This window comes from Palaemon carinicauda, chromosome 4 (genome assembly GCF_036898095.1).
Source record: "Palaemon carinicauda isolate YSFRI2023 chromosome 4, ASM3689809v2, whole genome shotgun sequence".
NCBI classification, from domain to species: Eukaryota; Metazoa; Arthropoda; class Malacostraca; order Decapoda; family Palaemonidae; genus Palaemon; species Palaemon carinicauda.
In genome coordinates this window covers 108,413,029-108,435,957 of record NC_090728.1, presented here as the reverse complement: position 1 = coordinate 108,435,957, position 22,929 = coordinate 108,413,029, and the positions used below count along the sequence as shown (strand labels likewise).

The window sequence follows — 22,929 nt, the reverse complement described above, 5'->3', positions numbered from 1 at the left end:
CATACATACATACAGTGTATATATATATATATATATATATATATATATATATATATATATATATATATATATATATATATATATACACATACATATATGTATACATATATATACATATATATATATATGTATATATATATATATATATATATATATATATATATATATATATATATATATATATATATATATATATATATATATATGTATATATATACATACATATACATACATATATATATATATATATATATATATATATATATATATATATATATATATATATATATATATATATATATATAGGCTATATACATATACATATACATATATATACATATACATATACATATATATACATATACATATATGTACTTATATATACACACACACACACACACATATATATATATATATATATATATATATATATATATATATATATATATATATATATATATATATTTACATATATATGTATATATATATATACATATATATGTATATATATATATATATATACATATATATGTATATATACATATGTGTATATGTATATTCGTTCCGTAACCGAAATACAAACCAAGCTATTTACATAGGGTATTAGTTTTGGGGTAGCTGAAATGGCGAGCCATTAGATTTTTCCATCCATATACCAAAGGCACCTCCCCCAACTTTGGGGGGTAGCCGACATCAACAAGAAACAAAACAAAAAAGGGGACCTCTACTCTCTACATTCCTTCAGCCTAACCAGGGACTCAGCCGAGTTCAGCTGGTACTGCTAGGGTGCCACAGCCCAACCTCCCACATTTCCACCACAGATGAAGCTTCATACTGCTGAGTCCCCTACTGCTGCTACCTCCGCGGTCATCTAAGGCACCTGAGGAAGCAGCAGGGCCTACCGGAACTGCGTCACAATCGCTCGCCATTCATTCCTATTTCTAGCACGCTCTCTTGCCTCTCTCACATCTATCCTCCTATCACCCAGAGCTTTCTTCACACCATCCATACACCCAAACCTTGGCCTTCCTCTTATACTTCTCCCATCAACTCTTGCAGTCATCACCTTCTTTAGCAGACAGCCATTTTCCATTCTCTCAACATGGCCAAACCACCTCAACACATTCATATCCACTCTAGCCGCTAACTCATTTCTTACACCCGTTCTCACCCTCACCACTTCGTTCCTAACCCTATCTACTCGAGATACACCAGCCATACTCCTCAGACACTTTTCTCAAACACATTCAATTTCTGTCTCTCCATCACTTTCATTCCCCACAACTCCGATCCATACATCACAGTTGATACAATCACTTTCTCATATAGAACTCTCTTTACATTCATGCCCAACCCTCTATTTTTTACTACTCCCTTAACTGCCCCCAACACTTTGCAACCTTCATTCACTCTCTGACGTACATCTGCTTCCACTCCACCATTTGCTGCAACAACAGACCCCAAGTACTTAAACTGATCCACCTCCTCAAGTAACTCTCCATTCAACATGACATTCAACCTCACACCACCTTCCCTTCTCGTACATCTCATAACCTTACTCTTACCCACATTAACTCTCAACTTCCTTCTCTCACACACCCTTCCAAATTCTGTCACTAGTCGGTCAAGCTTCTCTTCTGTGTCTGCTACCAGTACAGTATCATCCGCAAACAACAACTGATTTACCTCCCATTCATGATCATTCTCGCCTACCAGTTTTAATCCTCGTCCAAGTACTCGAGCATTCACCTCTCTCACCACTCCATCAACATACAAGTTAAACAACCACGGTGACATCACACATCCCTGTCTCCGCCCCACTCTCACCGGAAACCAATCGCTCACATCATTTCCTATTCTAACACATGCTTTACTACCTTTGTAGAAACTTTTCACTGCTCGCAACAACCTTCCACCAACTCCATATAACCTCATCACATCCCACATTGCTTCCCTATCAACTCTATCATATGCTTTCTCCAGATCCATAAACGCAACATACACCTCCTTACCTTTTACTAAATATTTCTCGCATATCTGCCTAACTGTAAAAATCTGATTCATACAACACCTACCTCTTCTAAAACCACCCTGTACTTCCAAGATTGCATTCTCTGTTTTATCCTTAATCCTATTAATCAGTACTCTACCATACACTTTTCCAACTACACTCAACAAACTAATACCTCTTGAATTACAACACTTATGCACATCTCCCTTACCCTTATATAGTGGTACAATACATGCACAGACCCAATCTACTGGTACCATTGACAACACAAAACACACATTAAACAATCTCACCAACCATTCAAGTACAGTCACACCTTTTCCTTCAACATCTCAGCTTTCACACCATCCATACCAGATGCTTTTCCTACTCTCGTTTCATCTAGTGCTCTCCTCACTTCCTCTATTGTAATCTCTCTCTCATTCTCATCTCCCATCACTGGCACCTCAACACCTGGAACAGCAATTATATCTGCCTCCCTATTATCCTCAACATTCAGCAAACTTTCAAAATATTCCGCCCACCTTTTCCTTGCCTCCTCTCCTTTTAACAACCTTCCATTTCCATCTTTCACTGTCTCTTCAATTCTTGCGCCGGCCTTCCTTACTCTCTTCACTTCTTTCCAAAACTTCTTATTCTCTTCATATGACTGACCCCACCTCAGGTCAGCTGCCCTCTTTGCCTCACGTACCTTGCGCTTTACTTCCACCTTTTTCTCTCTATATTTTTCATACTTCTCTATACTATTACTCTGCAGCCATTCTTCAAAAGCCCTCTTTTTCTCTTCCACTTTTACCTTAACTCCTTCATTCCACCATTCACTGCCCTTCCTCATGCTGCCTCCAACAACCTTCTTGCCACATACATCACTTGCAATCCCAACAAAATTTTCTTTTGCTAACTTCCACTCCTCCTCTAAATTACCAGTTTCTCTTACTCTCACCTCGTCATATGCCATTTTCAACCTTTCCTGATATTTACTTTTTACCCCCGGTTTTATTAGCTCTTCAACCCTCACTAGCTCTCTTTTACATCCACCTACTCTATTCCCCCACTCTTTTGCTACAACTAATTTTCCTTCCACCAAAAAATGATCAGACATACCGTTAGCCATACCCCTAAACACGTGCACGTCTTTCAATCTTCCAAACATTCTTTTAATTACCAACACATAATCCATTAATGCCCTTTCTACTACTCTTCCATTTGCCACTCTTACCCATGTATACTTATTTTTATCTTTCTTTTTAAGAAGCTAGCACTTATTACCATCTCTTGTTCAACACACATGTCTACCAGTCTCTCACCACTCTCATTTTCACCTGGTACGCCATACTTACCAATGACACCTTCTACCTCTCCAGCGCCCACTCTAGCATTCAAGTCACCCATAACAACTACATAATTCCTTCTACCCAGTCCTTCTACACACCTAGTTAAATCATTCCAGAACTCATTCCGATCTTCTTCACTTTTCTCACTACCCGGCCCATACGCACTGACAAACGCCCAACATTCCCTACCCAACCTAACCCTTACTCACATTAACCTAGATGATATCTCCTTCCATTCCACTACTTTACCTGTCATCCATTCACTCAGCAATAAAGCCACACCCTCTCTCGCTCTTCCCCTTTCAATCCCAGACACTCTACCAGACATTTCACCAAACATCACTTCACCCTTTCCTTTCATCTTTGTCTCACACAAGGCCAATGCATCCATCCTTCTACTTCTAAACATACTTCCAATCTCACATCTTTTACTCTCTATCGTACTACATCCACGCACATTCAAACACCCCAAAACTAGAGTGCGGGGAGCAGTCACTCTCCCCCCAGCTCCATCTCTGTTGCTGTCTCACAGGATTTTTTATACAGGAGAGGGGGTTCCCAGCCCCCTCGTCCCGTCCCTTTTAGTCGCCTCTTACGACACGCAGGGATAACGTTGGCGCTATTCTAATTGTTTTAACCCTCGCCAGGGGAGGGGTAGCTAGCTACCCCTCCCCCCTCACACACCGGTGAACTGATTCACTTTGCTTTTGTCTCGGGTGATGGGCAGACGTGTTTGCTCCCACCCTTGCTTGGCAGCCATTAATGTTTTGTCTTTACTTACTTTTTCTTATACTTAATATATATATAAACATTCTTGTATGTTTATGTATATATTTGTGTTTAGAAATATAGTAAGTTTCAGTGTTTGTGCTGTATGTGTAGTGTACGACAACGTCACCGCGTGTAGTACCAGGCCACCGCGGTTTCACTTCATGGGGCGCGGCCTCTCCCTTGTCCATCGGTCGTTCCTTCGGCTTCCGATAATTCGGCCACCGTGGGGAATTGTCATCTCTGGACTTTCTTCATTCATCTGTTTTCTCCGCTGTCCCTCCTTCCCTACGGGGAACTTGGATTCTCAGCGAAGGGAACGTGGGAGTTTAAATTGACTACGGTCTCTCTCTCTACTCGAGGTCGTTCACCCTTTTACTACTGCTACGTACTATTACGGAAGCTTCTTTCCCGTGCGGGTTGGGTTGCTATTCCATTTATTTGTCTCAATTATTTTTGATGAAATCTAATTGTATTTGTTAACTTTTCAGCATTTTGTGGAGAATACTTCACTTCGGGGTTCAGTGGTTCTTACTATTTGTGAACATTCTTAGATGAATTATATAATTATAATTCTGTTATAATTCTATTTTTGTTACAGTTCTCCGCCCTCCCCCTTCTCCCGTGAATGTCAGTGGAGGAGGAGGGCGCATACTTAATTTGTAATTCTTATGTTTTCTATTCCCTTGGGGTTTCTCTTCGGAGTTCCTGCCGGGGAAATTTTTGTTAACTAATTATTTATTTTATTTTCCCAGTTAATGATCCAGTTTTTTCTTCATTTGCCAAGATGTGCCAACGAAGCAGAGCTGCCCTGTTTGTGCCTGGGGAGTCTGCTGTTGCGGCCGTCTCTCTAGGACATCGTCTTAGAAGTTCTCCCGTGACAACTGTCAGCTCTTTAGTTCATCTTAAAACGCTAGGGAGGTTCACCTCCAGGGGTAGGTAACTTCCCTTCCGAGGGAGGTTCCCTTCCCAGGTATGAGTGTTTTCCCCTGCAGAGGGGGAACTTCTCATACCTTAATAATTCCTGGATGGGTTTTCCTGGTCCTTGGGCGGTTATGCTCTTGGTGCTGAGTGACTGCTCTTGTAACCATGCTCAAGGGGCTGAGCGGTTGCAAGGCTGGACCATGGAACTTCATGCGACTATGCTCTTGGGGCTGAGCGGTCGCACCTGCAGCTATGCTCAAGGGGCTGAGCAGCTGCAGAATCAATTTTGTGACCTCTCTCGTTCGCGAGGGAGGCCACTCAGAAGGACTCCTCTTCGGAGGATTGCTCCTTATAGGTCAGCTTGCTGATCCAACGGCTCTAAGAGGCGCCATCATCAGTGTCTTCTAGTCTCTTCTACGAAGTATTCACCTCTCTCGTTCGCGAGAGAGGCCACTCATGGAGACTCCTCTTCGGAGGATTGTTCCTGTGTAGACCAGCTGCTGTTCGGGACCTCTCCGCAGTTCGCCATCTCTTAGACCTGCTGACCTGCCGTCTCCGTTCCTGGCTGCTGACGCTGTGGGCGCCCACGCACCCCGTTATCCAACGAGCACCGGTCCCTACGGGGAAAAGGGGCTTTCTCACACTGTGATTAAGTCCCTTAAGCGCCAGGTATCCCCTGCGCGCCAATGTTTTCGCTCGCGCGCAAGCGCTCGCCTACTGTTCCTGCTGTTCCTGAGACTTCCATCCAGAGGAATCCTGTTCCAGTCCTGAGTTAGCGCACAGGCGCTCACCAGAACTTCCAGTGTTGATCTTCCCAGTTCCTGATCGTCCTGTCTTCTTACGCCAATGATCTTCGTACGCGCGCAAGCGCTGACGAGCGCTGGCGATCTTCTTACGCGCGCAAGTGCCGACGATCTTCTTACGCGCGCAAGCGCCGACGATCTTCTTACGCGCGCAAGCGCCGACGATCTTCTTTCGCGAGCGAGCGCCGATGATCTTCTTATGCGCGCAAGCGCCGTCGATCTTCTTACGCGCACAAGTGCCGACGATCTTCTTTGGCGCGCTAGCGCTGGCGATCTTCCTACGCACATAAGCTCCGACGATCGTCTGCGCGCAGGCTCCGATGGTTCCCCGCGCCAACGATCTTCTTACGCGCGCAAACGCCGACGATCTTCTTGCACGCACAAGCGCGGACGATCTTTAAGCGCTGTCGAACTTCTTTCGCGCACAAGCGCCGCCAACGACCTTCAAGCGCCAACAACCTCGTACGTGCGCGCCGACATTTTCACGGGCTCTTAATTCTGTTCCTGCATGTCAATCTGATTCCTGCTAACCCTATGAAGTCTCGCACGCGCGCGCGAGAGTGTTTTCAACGGTCTCCCACGCGCGACCCCTGGGTTTTTCCCATCGGGCGAGTGCCAGCGTCTCGCACGCGACCCCTGGGTTTTTCCCATCTCACCATTGTGAGAAACCCCACCTCGAGCAGGAGAATCGTCCCGTGTTAGGGAGAGAAGAGCCCTCAGACTTCTTTGTTTGAATTCCGTATCCCTCCTAGGATGGAACTGAAGGACCCTTAAGAGTTCCCCCAAGTAGAGCCTTTGGGTACAGGGACTTTGCTGCCAGCTCTCCAGGGGAGAGCAGCAGAGTCAGAGCATGCCTTCTGGCAGGTCTGGATCTGATGAGGCATCTCAACGGGTTCAAGGACCCTGAGGTTCCTCCTCGTGAGGGCAAGGACACGGTCCTGGACCGAGTCTTTGGCACTCGGAAACCCGCTAAGGCCAGTACGGTTTTGCCCTGGTCCCAAGGGGCGAAGAGTGCCTAGGGGTAAGGCTGAGGGCCAGCTCTCCGAGCTCGCCTCCTCCAGCCGTTTCACTACTGGCAGCAAGCTCCTTCCACCTCCACCAGAGGAGGTATTTTGAGATCATGGAGGAGTCTGGCTTAGCTCTTCCATTGCACTCTGTGGAAGAGCTTACCAAGGGAGTCCCTCTCGAGAGACACTCTAGCCGGCAAGTGATTTCCTCGGCGACAGAGATCCTAAGCCAGGAGAAGGTCGCGAAGTGCGCCATGCAGGCTACTTCGTGGCTGGACGTCTGGTTGGGGTCTCTTGGCATCCTGTTGCGATCCGAGGATCGGTCCAAAGAAAGCACTAGGAAGGCACTGGAGACCTTCCTCCTTTCGGGCGCCCGCACCATTGAGTTCTGGCCCACCAAACCTCGAACTTGTGGGCCAATTCGATCTTGAAAGGACGTGATGCGGTGGCAGAAAGGTTCCTTTCGAAGGTCCCGGCCTTCGAAGTCGGCAAGCTCAGACACTCTCCCTTATGGGAAAGAGTCTGTTTGAGCCCAAAGATGTGAAAGAGGCAGCTGGGAGGTGGAGGAAATCCAATCAGGATTCTCTCCTCCAAAGGGCTCTCACAACGAAGCCCTACAGACCTCCAGCACCCCAATAACCTCACCCGTCCAAGGCGACGAAATTGGTAGTGGCAGCAAAGACGACGGTGTCCAAACAGCAGCCCTTTCCTGTCAAAGATAAGAAGGGCAGAAAGCCAGGGGTAGCAAGAATCCTAGAGGCAGTGGCCGAGGCCACAAACGCTAGGATTGGCAATCCCCCTGCATGTCCACCAGTGGGGCGATGCCTACAAAGTTGCGCATTCAGGTGGCAGCAACTCGGGGCCGATTCCTGGACGATTTCCGTAATCAGTCAGGGATATCGCGTCCCGTTCACAACATCTCTACCTCCCCTGACAGCGAATCCAGTGTCGTTGAGCTCCTATGCCATGGAGTCGGCAAAGGGGCTAGCCCTACGGGCAGAAGTCGAGACCATGCTAAAGAAGGATGCTCTCCAAGAGATCGTCGACGATTCCCCAGGCTTCTTCAGTCGACTCTTTCTTGTAAAGAAGGCGTCTGGGGGTGGGAGACTAGTCATCGACCTCTCAGCTCTGAACAGGTTTGTCAAACAAACTCCGTTCAGCATGGAGATAGCAGACACGGTCAGACTTGCAGTGAGACCACAAGACTTCATGTGTACACTGGATCGGAAGGACGCGTACTTCCAGATCCCAATCCATCCGTCTTCAAGGAAGTACTTAAGATTCAGCCTAGACAACAAGATCTACCAGTTCGAGGTGCTGTGTTTCGGTCTCCACAGCACCTCAGGTATTCACCAGAGTGTTCACCCTGATCTCTTCGTGGGCACACAGGATCGGCCTCCGTCTCCTCCGCTATCTGGACGACTGGCTGATCCTGGCAGACTCGGAGTCGACCATTCTTCGACACCGGGACAAGCTTCTGAGACTTTGCCAAGATCTAGGGATCATGGTAAATCTCGAGAAGTCTTCTCTGCCTCCATGTCAACGACTGGTATATCAAGGCATGATCTTGGATACTAATCTCCACACAGGATAGCAAGGCTGAGGAGGGTCGCAGATCCTTTCCTCAGACGAGACGAACTCCCAGCCCAATCATGGTTATGTCTTCTCGGTCACCTTTCCTCCCTGGCCCGTCTAGTTCCAATTGGGCGCCTCAGGATGAGATCCCTGCAATGGCGGCCCATGTCCCGGTGGAATCAAGGTCACAATTCCCCGGACGTTTTGGTCCCTATGGGTCCTGCGGAACGGACCGACCTTCAAGTGGTGGGTGACAGACGTAAACCTCCGAAAGGGAGTGGATCTTCTCGTCCTCCCCCCGGATTTGATGCTGTTCTCGGACGCCTCAAAAGAAGTGTGGGGGACCCACGTTCTGAACCACAGGACCTCAGGCCTATGGTCAGAATCAGAAAGTGCCTCCACATAAACCTGCCAGAGATGAAGGCCGTATTTCTGGCACTTCAACAGTTCCAACAGTACCTGGCGGGTCACTCCGTGGTGGTGAGGAGCGACAACACCACGATAGTGGCTTACATCATCAAGCAGGGAGGTACCTTTTCACAACAGCTATCCCATCTTGCAGTAAAGATACTGAGATGGACCGAAGTCCACTCGTTTCCACTATCGGTTCGCTTCATTCTGGGCAAAAGGAATGTGCTCGCTGACAGTCTGAGCAGGGCATCCCAGATAGTGAGTACCGAGTGGTCTTTGTATCCTCTAGTAGCCAACAAAGTCCTGATTTTGTGGGGTTCCCCGACGGTGGATCCGTTCGCGACAGCCTTGAATTTCAAGCTTCCGCTGTACTGCTTCCCTGTCCCGGACCCCAAGGCATTCTGGCAAGATGCTTTCCAACAATGGTGGGTCAACATCAGCATTTACGCCTTTCCCCCGTTCTGTCTGATGAGAACGGTGCTCATCAAGACCAGAATATCGGTCGACCTGTCAATGACCTTAGTAGCTCCGCTATGGCACCACGCAGAGTAGTTCTCGGACCTTCTGCAGCTCCTGACGGAACTCCTGAGAGGACTCCCTCCTCGACACGAGCTACTCAAACAACCACACTCCAACACCTCCTACGCTGCGGCTTCACGCCTGGAGACTATCCAAAATCTCCTCACAGAGAGAGGCTTTTTGCAACAAGTTGCGGAAAGGATGTCTCGACACCTGCGAAAGTCATCCGCAGGAGTCTACCTTGGCGAGGTGGAGAGTCTTCTGTGGTTGGTGTCGTGGAAGGGGTATCTCTCCACTCGATGCCACTATTCCAGCAATAGTGGAGTTTCTCGTGTATTTGCGGGAAGAGATGCGCCTTTCAGTCTTGGCAGTGAAAGGCTATCACTTAGCCTTAAGTCTTGCCTTCAGGCTAAAAGGAATGGACATTTCCTCCTTGCTGGAACTACTCTTACGAAGTTATGAACTTACCTGCCCTCAGTCGGAAGTGAGACCTCCTCCAGGGAGCGTGGTTCGAGCCTCAGGTCTCTTAAGAGACCTCCATTCGAACCATTACGCCAGGCTTCTGATCGCCACCTGACTTGGAAGACGGTGTTCCTACTTGCTTTGGCCTCGGCCAAGCGAGTCAGCGAACTTCATGGTCTCTCGTATGACATCGCCCATTCAAGGGGATGGGTAGAGGTAACTTTCAGGTTTGTCCCTGAGTTTGTGGCTAAGACTCGAAATCCAGGAGTGGTTCGACTCTTTCCGGATTTCGAATTTCTGTTCTGTAACAGATGACCCAGACTATCTCCTACTGTGCCCAGTAAGGAGTCTGAGGCTCTATCTTAAGAGAACAGCTGCAATTCGTCCTCGAGTGCAAGCATTGTTTGTGAGCACAGGAAGGACGAAGAGGAGGGTCACTAAGAACACGATCTCAGCATGGATTCGCAGGGTCATCCACCATTCCCTGAATCCAGACCCTCCGTCACGTCGCCCTAGAGCACATGATGTCAGAGGAATCGCTACGTCCCTGGCATTTAAGAGAAACTACTCAGTGACGCAGGTTCTACAAGCAGGGGTTTGGAAGCATCAAACGACCTTCACAGCCCACTACCTGTAGGGCGTGACCCACAGGAGGCTCGATACGTTCTCCATCGGCCCTGTGGTGGCTGCACAACAGCTGGTTTAAACCTCAGGCTCCTTAATGGACAAGCAGCAGAAGGTTGAGGGCATTGTTACCCGGTTTTAGTCTGCATGAATGAAAAGATATGCCAGGCCCTTATTCTTTTCTTCATCCTCCCCTCTCTCGGGGAAAGCAGCATCCTGGGTTCTCTGCACAGCTGACCTCAAACCACTGCAGGTAAACCATGCTTCCTTGTGCTCCTAGTATTAAGATAATACTGTCGCGTCCCCCATACCCTGACGAGGTGGTATTGGGAACGTCCTATCCTAGAATTCCATCTAATGGATTCCAGGTCAACTTCCTAGGACGAGTCACACTTCATTCCTCCACACACAAGCTTACATAGGCCGCACGTTCTTTGCAGAGCAAGGGACTTGCGAGGTGCAGGGACTCTTTATCTCGAGTGCTACACACTCAGATTTTGAATCCCCGGGCAAAGCCAAAGCCAGTAAGGCTGGGACTTACCACCCTACCTAAGGGTTGAGTCACCCTATGTAAATAGCGTGGTTTGTATTTCGGTTACAGAACAAATGACAAATTCGTAGATAATTTGTATTTTTCCTAACCATACAAACCTTAGCTATTTACATAGGGTATTACTTTCGGTATAGCTGAAATAGCGAGCCATTAGTTCACCACAGAGACTCCTCTTCGGAGGTCTCCTTCTGCTGTTGTTGCTGAGGGCTCAGTCCCCTTCAGGGGCAGCTGATGCCATGGTCTCTCCTGCAAGTGCTTCTCCCCCTTGGGGGAGTTCACTCCAGAGACTCCTCTTCGGAGGTCTGTTGATGGTGCTCCTGCCTGTGGTCGTCTTCATCTTCACCTTCTCCTCAGAGGATCCTCCTGCCAGACCTTCTCCTGGACGCAGATGCGCAGTGGGCGCCAACTTACCTCGTTTCCAACGAGCACCGGTCCCTTCGGGGCAAAAGGGTTTACTCCACAATGTGGGTAAGTCCCTAAGTGCCAGGTTTTACCTGCGCACTCACGCGCAGTAGCGCTTTTGCACTCTCCTGCTGTTCCAGACTTCTCTCCTGCGATCTCCTGTAGCTGAGTCTCGCCGTAGATCTGATCGCCAGCGCTCACCTGCACGCCAGCGCTCACCTGCGCCTCTGAGACCTTCTTTGCGGCAGTTCTCTTCAGCTCGCCAGCGTACTTCTGGACGCCCTTTTCCTGCTACGCGCCTTGTGCGCCAACGGTCTCCTGTACGCCCACGATCGCCTGCGCGCCAGCACACATCTGCGCGCCCTTTTCTAATGTGCGCAATGCGCACCAACGTTCGCCCTCGCGCCCATGATCTTTGGATCTAGGCACAGGCAAGGAGATTGTTCCTTATTTTTACACCCACGATCGCCTGCTCGCCAGCGCACATCTGCGCGCCCTTTCCTGATTGCGCAATAAGCACCAGCGTTCTCCACGAGCTTCCAGATGTGGGTGGAGGCGAAAGAGATGATTCCTTCACCTCCTCGCCGACGATCTCCTTTGCTCTAGATTTGAACGAGTCTCTGAGCGCCCGCGCGCCCACGAGAAGTCTTCTGTACTAGCTCACGAGCGTTCGCTATTATGTGCAACCTCACCATCTGGTTCTGCCCCTCGCTGATATCTTCTGGCCGCGCAACCGTGCTCCATCGATCTCCTACACACCAGCGATCTCCTAGCGATCGCGCGCGATTCTTCGCCTGGCCGCTAGCGTTTTCAACGCGCCCACGCTTCAGATCGCTGTACGCGGCCACGCGTTGGCTCTCCTGTACGTGGTCGGTCGCTACGCACCATCGCTCGCCAACGCGATATCGCTCGCCAACGCGATATCGCTCGCCAGCGCGATATCGCTCGCCAACGCGTCATCTCCCGCAAAGAACCATTGCTCGCCAATCGCGCCATCGCACCATCGCACCATCGCTCGCCAACATGCCATCGCTCGCTTATGCGTTTTCGGTCTTCCGACCGCGCCCACGCGTCCTCACGCGCACTCACGCGCATGCGCACACATGTTCGCCCGCGCGCGAACCAACTATTGTACCATCGCGCGAGCGCCAAGGGCGATTCCGACCGCGATTCCCGTCGGGTTTCGCAACACGGGCAACCTGGCGAGTTTTTTTTCTGGAGCGCATACTTTCAGATCATCATAGTCACGATCTTCACCTCGTAAGCGCAGAGCATGACACGTATAAGAGCAAGAAAAATCTTCAGAAGAGTCTGGGTAACATTCTTCTCCCTTTTCAGGCAGGTCCCGTCATCCCTCTCCTCAGGATCGCCCGATCCCCTTCCCTCCAACGGTGGCTGCTGACACTGCCTCTGTTAGTCGTCAACAGAGGGAATACTTCGAGATCATGGGGTAGCCTGATTTAGCTCTTCCTCTCCACCATTCCGTGCAACGGGCCTTCCGGGGATTTTTCCCGCGAGAAACTCTCCGCCCGGCATGTGACATTCTCGACTTCGGGAATCTTGAACCAGGAGGAAGCCGCAAAGGGTGCCAGGCAGGCCACCTCGTGGCTGATCGTCGAGCTCGAGTCTCTGGCCATCCGGTCGCGACCCAAGGTTTTATACAAGGAAGCTCCGGGAAGGTTATGGCACTTTCCTCCTCTCGGACACGTGCACCTTCGTTTCCCGACACCAAGTGTCGAACTTAGGGACAAACTCGATGTTGAAGCATTGAGATGCAGTGACCGAGAGGTTTTCTCTTAAAGGTCCCTACCGTGGATATCGGCAAACCCAGACACTCTTCCATCCTTGGAAGGGGCTTGTTTCAGCCCAAGGACAAGGAACGAGCGACTGAGAGGTGGAGAAAATCGTATTACGATTCTCTCCTCCAAGGCGCTTACATCCAGTCCCTACAAGCCTCCAGCGCCTCAACTTCAACAGCCTCGTTCAGCTTAGGACATCAGAACCGGCACGGGCAGCTAGACAAGGTGTCTATGCAGCTTCCCCCATCCTGTCGGGGACGAAGGGCGAGGAGCCCTCCTGGGAAGGCAATAATCCTAGAGGGGGCGGCCTAGGCCGCAAACGCTAGGATGGGCAACCCCTACCTGCATCCCCCAGTGGGGGGGGGGTGCCTCGATTTGCGCCTTCAAGTGGCAGCAACTCTGGGCCGATTCCTGAACGATCTCCATGAACAGCCAGGGATTTCGTGTCCCGTTTCGTAGCATCTCTACCTCCCCTGTCAGCGAATCCAGTGTCGCTGAGCCCCTATGCCATGGGATCGGCAAAGGGGCTAGCCCCTCGGGCAGAGGGCGAGACCATGCTCTAGAAGGATGCTCTCCAAGGTTGTTGGCGGCTCCCCCCAAGGTTCTTCAAACGACTCTTTCTTGTAAGAAGCGCCTGAAGGCTGGAGACCCGCCATCGTCCTCTTAGCCCTGAACAAGTTTGTCGTACAATCTTCGGTCAGTATGGTACAACAGATTCGATCAGACTTGTAGGGAAACCACAAGACTTCACGTGCATACTGGATCCGAAAGACAGGTACTTCCAGATCCCAATCCATCCGTCTTTACAGGAAGTACTTGGAATTCAGCCTAGGCAACAGATATACCAGTTCAAGGTGCTGTGCTTCGATCTTTCCACAGTACAGCAGGCATTCACCAGGAAGTTCATCCCGAATCCTCATGTTCACACAGGAGCGTCATCCGCCTCCCTCGCTTTCTGGATGACTGGCTACCCCGGCAGTTTCAGTATCGGCCCGTCTTCAACTCCGAGACAAGCCTCTGGGACTTTGCCAAGATCTAAGGATCATGGTAAATCTCGAGAAGATTTCTCTGTTTCCATTGCAACAACTGGGATATCTAGGCTTGTTTTTAGTCTCCAATCTCCGTTAAGCCTTCCCACCAGATGACAGGATAGCAAGGCGGAGGAGAGTAGTAGAACCTTTCCTCAGGCGAGGAGAGTCTCCAGCCTTTTTCTGGTTACGCCTCCTAGGTCACCTTCCTCCTTGACCCCTCTAGTCCCAAACGCTTGCCTCAGGATGAGTCTCCTGCCTTGGCGACTCAAGTCCCGGTGGAATCAAGACTACGATTCCCCAGACATTCTGGTCCTATGGGACCTGCCGAACGAGGGATCCTGCAGTGGTGGTTGACCTACGAAGCTTTTTGCTAGAGAGTGGATCTTCTTGTCCCTCCTCCGCATTTGATGCTGTCCTCGGACGCGTCAAAGAAGGGGGGGGGGACGTTCTGAACCAAAGGATCTCAAGCCTATGACCAGAACTAGAAGGGTACCTCCACATCAATTGGCTAGGGATGAAGGCCATATTCTGGCCCATCAACAGTTCCAACAGGCCCCGGCGAGTCACTCCGTGAGCGGCAACACCACGGTAGTTGCTTTTTTCATCAAGCGGGGAGGTACCTTTTCATAACAGTCTTCCCATCTCACAGTAGAGATACTGAGATGAGCTGAAGTCCACTCAATACCACTATCGGCTGGCTTCATTCCGGACAAAGGTATGTGCTCTCCGACAGTCGGAACAGAGCATCGCAGATAGAGAGTACCGAGTGGTCTTTGGAACCCCCAGTAGCCAACAAGCTCTGACCTTGTGGTCCTGTTTGCAACAACCTTGAATTTCAAGCTGTCCCTGTATTTCTCCCCTGCCCCGGACCCCAAGGCACCCTGCCGAGATGTCTTCCCACATCGGTGGGACAACATCGACGTCTACGCCTTGCCACCGTTGGGTCTGAGGGGAAGGGGGGCTCAACAAGACCAGACTATCGGTCAACCTGTCGATGACTCTGATAGCTCCGCTACGGCATCATGCAGAGTGGTTTCCAGATCTTCTGCATCCCTTGATGGAACTCCCGAGAGAGCTTCCCCCATGACAAGAGCTAAAGCAACCACACCACTACATCTACCACAAGCCGTAGCTCCGCTTCGGCTCCACGCCTGGAGTCCATCCAGTATCTCCTCACGGAAAGGCGTTCCGCAACAGGTCGCGGAGCGGATGTCTTGACACCTGCGAATCATCCGCAGGGGTCCACCAGGCGAGGTGGAGAGTCTTCTGTGGTTGGTGTCGTGGGAGAGGTATCTCTCCCCTCGATGCCACTATTCCAGCGTTAGCGGAGTTATTGTCCATCTGCGGGAAGAATACGCCTTTTGCTCTCGGCGGTAAAGCCTATCGCTCAGCCTCAAGCCTGGCCTTCAGGCTCTAAGGTTAGACAATTCCTCCTCGCGGGATCTTTCTTCGCTCATACGAAGCTACGAACTTAACTGCACCCAGTCGGAAGTGAGACCTCCATGGAACATGGCTCGGGTTCTTAGGGATCTTTTGACTCTCCCTGTGAACCATTACGCTAGTCATCTGATAGGCACCTGACTTAGAAGACGGTGCTCCGGCTCGCTCTGGCTTCGGCCAAGCGTATCAGCCTACACTTCATGGTCTCTCGTACGACTTCGCCCATTCAAGAAGATAGGGAGAGGTAACGTTCGGGTTCGTCCCTGAGTTGGTTACTAGTGTCAAGATCTCGGAGTCCCAAACCTTCGGTTCGACTCCATCAGGATTTCGAGTCTCCGTTCTGTAACAGATGACCCAGGCCTTCTCCTACCATGTCCAGTAAGGAGTCGGAGGTGTTATCTTAAAGAACAGCTGCAGTTCGTCCTCACGTGCAAGCCCTGTTTGGGAGCGCAGGAAGGACGAAGAGGAGGGTCACCAAGAATACCTTTGCAGCCTGGATTCAAGGACCATCTATCTCGCCCTGAATCCAGACCCTCCTCCGTCATGTAGCCTTAGAGCACACGATGTCAGAGGCATCGCAACGTCACTGGTCTTCAAGAAAACTACTGTGACGCAGGTGCTACAAACTGGAGTCTGGAAGCGTCGGACGACCTTCACAGCCCACTACCTGCAGGACGTGACCCACAGGAGCCTCGATACGTTTTTCTATCGGCCTGTGGTGGCTACACAACAGCTGGTCTAACCTCAGGCTCCTTAATGGACAAGTAGCAGAAGGTTGAGGGCATTGTTACCCGGTGTCAGACTGCATGAATGAAAGAGGTATGTCTGGCCCTTACTTCTTTCTTCATCCTCCCCTCTCCTGGGGAAAGCAGCATCCTAGGTTCTCTGCATAGCTGACCTCAAACCTCTGCAGGTAAACCATGCTTCCTTGTGTTCCTAGTATTAGGATAATACTGTCGCGTCCCCCATACCCTGACCAAGTGGTATTGGGATAGTCCTAGTCCAGAATTCCATCTAAAGGTCTTCAGGTCGACTGCCTAGGACAAGTCACGCTTCATCCCTCCACACACAAGCTTATGTAGGCCGCTCGCTCCTTGCGAAGCAAGGAACTTGCGGGGTGCAGGGACTCTTTTTCTCGAAGTGCTGCTCATTCGGATTCTGAGTCCCCGGGTAAAGCCAAAGCCAGTATGGCTGGGGACTTTCCACCCTTCCTAAGGGGTAAGTCACCCTATGTAAATAGCGTTGTTTGTATTTCGGTTACGGAACAAATGACAAATTCGGAGATCATTTGTATTTTTTCTAACCATACAAACCTTAGCTATTTACACATATTTGCCCGCCAGCCCTGTCCCCCAAGTCAAGTCCTACCTCTAAGCAAAGTGAGTCAGTTCACCAGTGTGTGAGGGGGGAGGGGTAGCTAGTTACCCCTCTCCTAGCCCCTGCTAACTAGCGCGGGGGGGGGGGGGCGGTTAGTTAACCCTCGTTAAAAATCTAATGGCTCGCCATTTCAGCTACGCCGAAAGTATTACCCTATGTAAATAGCTAAGGTTTATGGTTAGGAATAATACAAATTATCTCTGAATTTGTCATTTTGGTAGAGAAGTAAAATTCCATTACTAGTATTTGCCAAATTCCTCATATAGGCTACATAGTTTCATTCAAACTTAATTGTTGATCAAAGAAGTCTCCAGAAATTCCTCTAGGTGGAATACTTGTGTTTGTGACTCTAGGTCTAGTTACTTTGCTGCTAACTTGGTAACACTGCACTCAAATGTTTTTTTTCCAAGGACAAATTCAGGAACTGAATGTTTTTTTTATTTCGGAACTCAGTCAACAAAGTCATTATCAAAATATTGCTTTATAACAGAATATTAGAAAATAAATAAATATTGCATAAATAAGTAATATGTCATAGCGTCATCTGCTACGAGAACACTGATGAATATGTTTGCTTGTAGAAGGGGATTGGAGAGTAATCAGCTGATCACCAAAAGTAAGAGGTAACTTGCTACTGTACTACAAACAACGAAATGCAATATAGAAATGAATTTATTAATTACATATGAATAATAATTGTAGGCTTGTATTTTGTCTGGGAGTGTGAGTGCTTGTATGTAATTAGTTTGATTGTTGTACTGGAAGAGGAGGTGGAAAAGATGCTGCGATAGGGGGCCCAGTAGAAGGCGGACGGGGAGTTACTAGGCTTTTTCAGTCTCCTTTTCTTCGTAGAGAAGGCCACGGGTGCCTGGAGGCCAATGATAGACCTCTTCGCCCTCAATACGTTCATCCACAACAGATTACATGCTGTCCCTGGAACTGAAGGATGCCTATTTTCAGATCCTGGTACATCCAGCCAGCAGGAAGTTCCTCTGAGTCAAGTGGGGGAATGACATCTTCCAATTCCAGACCCTATGGTTCGGATTGTCTACGGCACCACAGGTCTTCTTTACCCTGGTCTCCCAGTGGGCTCACAAGATGGACGACTGGTTGCTTCTTTCCTTCTCAAGGGAAGTCATGATGAAACAGAGGGATGAGCTCCTGTTGTTCTGCGAAGAGCTGGAGATAGTCTTCAATGGGGAGAAATCTCAGATGTCCCCGTCAACAAGAATGGTGTACCTGGGGATGGAAATATGCACTGGGGGCCTTCCCCGCAAAAGGAATGTCTCTACCGCCTAGTCGAGGTCGCTACATTGTTCCTGAGGGGCGATGCAAAACCCTTAGTGGATTGGCAGAGACTAGTGGGGCACCTAGTGTCCTTGGAGAAGCTGGTGCCACATGGCATGCTCAAGATCCTCCCTGTCCAGTGGGACCTGAAGTCCAAGGTGAGCCTCCAGCTGTCGTCCTCAACCAACAAGTTTCCCCGTACCAGTCAAGCAGGGAGGTGCTCCTGTGGTGGACGGACTGGGCCAACATCCAGAAAGGCATCTCACAGCGGGACCCTCTTCTGGATCTGCTCCTGTTTACGGATTCTCCCAAGGAGGGATGGGGAGCACACCTGCAGGAGACCCGGTCGGGAACCTGGACCCCGAGGTGAAGGCTCTCCATATCAATGAGCTGGAACTTGAGCGGTCCAGAGAGCACTCCAGTCATTGGAAGGTCTAATTCAATGGAGGGTGGTAGCCCTTGTGCGACAACGCTATGGTGGTGGCATACATCAGGCAGCAGGGGGCCTCAAATCTCGGGTAATAGATCCTTGGATGGGTCGTGGGAAGAGGGTTGTCGGTGACAGTGAGGTTCATCCCAGTGAAAAAGAACGTGGTGGTAGACGGCCTAAACAAAAGAGTCCAGGTCCTAAGCACCGAGTGGTCCCTGCACCTGGACGTAGCAAATCACCTGATAGATATGTGGGGCTCCTCCTCCCTAGATCTATTTGGAACAAGACTCAATGCCAAACTTCCTGTGTTCTGTTCTCCGGTGCCAGACCCGACAGCAGTTGTTGAGGATGCCTTCCAGCACCCCTGGGATGGCCTGGACGCCTACACCTTCCCTCACCTTCAGCCTGATCTGTCAAGTCCTTAACAGGTTGGGGGAAGCAAAAGGAGCAAAGGTCACCCTGGTGGCTCCGTGGTGGCTGGACAGAGCAAAGAACCATGGCCTCTTCCTCTCGGGGAAGACCTCCGGAGGCAGCCTCACTAAAAAGGTTTCATGACAGGCTTGAAGACCTCTCCCATTGCAGGTGGAGGTTATCCAGCGTTTCCTGAGTCGAGAGGGCTTCTCCCGGTGAGTAGCGTCGCAGATGACGGGCTATCTGAGGGCGTCATTGACAGCCATTTACCAAGCCAAATGGGCCTCGTTTGGGAAATGGTGTCGGAAGAAAGACTTCAGGCCCCTCAAAGTATCCATCCCTCAGAAAGCTGACTTCCTGCTGCACCTCAGGCTGAATGTAGGCTTCTTGATTCCAGCGGTGAAGGGATACCGAGCAGCGTTAGGCCAAGTATTTGCCCTCAAGGGGTTGAATTTAGGAGCATCAAGGCAGCTGACCATGCTCATCAGGAGCTTCAAGCATGTCTGTCCTTCACAGCCCCTGAAGCCCCCATACAGGGACCTATCCAGGGTGTTGGAGTTCCTGAAGGGACCACCTTTCGAGTCACTCAAGGATGTCGTGGACAAGGACCTAATGTTAAAGACGGTGTTCCTTCTGGCCCTTGCCTTGGCAAAAAGGGTGAGCGAGATCCATGGCCTATCCTACGAGGTTTCTCACACAAGGGGTTGGAAGGAGATGACATTCCAGTTTGTCCTGTCCTTTGTAGCTAAGACCCAGAACCCTGTGGTAGTTGATTTCTGGTTACAGGAGTTTTCGGTCCCCTGCATTCCCATGGCAGACCTTGAGAAAGACCTGCTTCTGTGGCCTATTTGAGTCCTGAAGAAGTACCTGACCAGAACAGCTAGGCTAAGGCTAGCCATCAAGAGCCTGGCAAGACGAAGAAACCAGTGTCGAAGAATACAGTGTCGTTCTGGTTACGAGAGACAATCAGGAGGGCCTATGGGGCTGTAGGAGTTTACCTCCCAAATCTACAAAGCCCCACGAAATTTGGGGCATTGGAACCTCCTTAGTCTTTTCCAAAAACATGGCTGTTGGTCAGGTACTGAAAGTAGGAGTCCAGAAACGCCAGTCCTTGTTCATGTCACACTATCTGCGGGACTGCACATTCAGGTCACTAGGTGTCTTCACAATCGGCTCCGTCGTGGCTGCACAACAACGGATTTAATTATGACTGGAACCCTTGTGCTCTGTACTGAATGGTAGACTAGTAGTGTGTCATATTCCCTATCCCCTCTCCCATTTTCAAGCCCTTCTATGGAGTACCTGATGAAGCATCGTACGAGAATGGTGAGTGTTACGAGCATTGCCAGGATCCTTGTAGGGGAGGTGTTCTTGTTGGTTGGTAATATCTTATTGTTTTTGTTGGCCTCGTTAGTTCTTTTTCCCCCTTGCTACCTGCTTGCCATTTCCACCTCCTAAGTGTGAGTCTCCTAAGGAAGTTCCAAATAAGTTTATCTCAACGGAATAAATAACAAATGGTAGGTAATTTGTATTTTTTCTAGCTATACTTACGAGGAACTTCAGTTTCACTGCCAGTCCATTCGTTCCCTCATGGCTCATAGGTGGAAGTTAAGAGAATTTCTTCTTCAGATTCATCCTGGCAATTATGCCCGACCTTGACCCGGACCGGGTGAGCACACACTTACATCTGGTAGGGGTTTGTGGGTACTTCCAGATGTATGGTATGGGGGGAGAACTGGGGAGGCCTGACGAAAAATTCTGGTGGGTACGGGGCTAACGCCCTAGATCCCCTAAGGAAGTTCCTCGTAACTATAGCTTGGAAAAATACAAATTACTTATGATTTGTTATTTTTGATTATTTTTGTGTTTCTGATACATTCCAATTTATGTGCATTTGGATTTTCAAATAATGATTTATTAAACTGACCCAGGGACCTTAAAGGTTAATTGCATCAAGTTCTCTTGTAGATAATTCTATAGAAATTGGGCAATTACTGTACATTCAAAAGTTCATTTATTCATTGTAATGCAATACTGTAGGGTACTTTCAAGATTGTAAATGACTCCTTACATTGTTTGTACTTGAAGATGATGCTGTACAATATTGAAGCTATACCATCTGCAATAATTCTTTTACCTTTGCTTTTCAGTTATTGCTCTCCACTCTTAGCCAGTGCAGTGATACAGTTTTAGCATCCTTTCATAAGCACTGCATCACAAGTATGGTACAAGAGCAAATCAAAGGATTAAGTGTTGCAGGTTACAAGTTGTTTTTACAGGTACCGTAACACTATTTGGTTTTACGTAGCATTACTGAGTATTATTTAAGAATTTTTATTTTATGGACTTGAGAGTTGGCCTTTTATACAATTGTAAGTTTAAATTTATGCCACAAAGTAATATTTTGCTTATTTTAAGAACTAAATTTAAATACATCTAAGAGTGATTACTTTTATTTTTTTCCTTTTCAGTTATAGATCTGAGGAATCTATAGTAAAAATCTTTGAGCATACTTTTACTTTAAAAAATCCTTGGTTCTTTTCAAAATTGTTATTGGTTTATCTTCGGCCTACTAGCCTATGATGTAATCATAGGAGGTTATTTGTCCTTGGGTTATTTATCAGTGAAGTAACTTTCTAGTTATTTAATCAAAATAACAGAGTAACATGTGGACTGATTCGACCTCAGAATTAGGATTTTTATTTGGTTATTTCCCAATTCAACAATATCAATTAAATGAGTTATATCTGTACTGTACAGTATTTGATTTTCACTGAAAAGTAATAGTAAAACATGAATGTGATAAATATTACAGTACTGTATATGCAATTTTGATATTTTTGATGAGTACACAAAAGTGTTTTGCTTATTTTTCTTATGTAAAAGTAACTGAGATATGACTTTCACTATCTAAATGATTAAACATTATTTGTTCTGTAACTGGAATACAAACCACGCTATTTATTAGGGGTTATACTTTCGGCGGAGCTGAAACGACGAGAGATTAAAATTTAGTTAGGGTTAACTACCCATACCGCTAGTTAGCGGGGGGTAGGGTGGGGGAGCTTGCTGCCACTACTGTTCACACACCTGTGATTTATCTTACTTTAATTTCGGCTCGGATGGAGAGTGGTTGTTTCCGCTCTTCCTCCTCGCCTATTCTGGACTGCCATTAATTTTTGTCTTTTAACTTACCTTTTCTTATATATATATATATATATATATATATATATATATATATATATATATATATATATATATATATATATATATATATATATATAGGGTTACAGGTGAAGATCATATATATGGTGTGCAGCAGGGTCCAAAACACATCAGTTAAAAGGCCATAATTTATTTAGGAAACGTTTCGAACATTGCAATGTTCATTATCAATCTGTAAAAGATATAAATATAAAATTCTTAAAATTTATACAATAATTTAAAACAAAATAGTAAAAGAATATTAAAACATTATTGATTTTAAAACAGAAAATCGTGAAAAACTAAAACATTGAAACATAAGAGAACCAGTGCTCACCAAGCCATCCATAGGAAAAGGCGAAGAACGAATGAGTAAGAATTGTTACCCATCTATGACTTCAGTTATGCTAAGAAAAGAGGAGAAGCGGAGGAGTTAGAGTTTAAAGAAGGAACGAGGCGTTTAATGTATAACGATTCAAGGGTAGTTAAAAATTCGCTATGTTTTGTCCCACCAATAATTGAAAAATGTTTTTTGTTTACTTGGGTTTTGCAAATAG

At 48.1% G+C, this 22,929-nt stretch overlaps 1 protein-coding gene across 1 annotated transcript in view; it reads left to right on the top strand.

Moving 5' to 3' along the window:
* Tmem214 (Transmembrane protein 214) overlaps positions 1 to 22,929 on the top strand; it is a 377,130-nt gene that overhangs the window by 86,214 nt on the left and 267,987 nt on the right. The window contains 1 exon segment of the mRNA XM_068372549.1: positions 21,319 to 21,447. Coding sequence (XP_068228650.1) covers positions 21,319 to 21,447 — 129 coding nt within the window.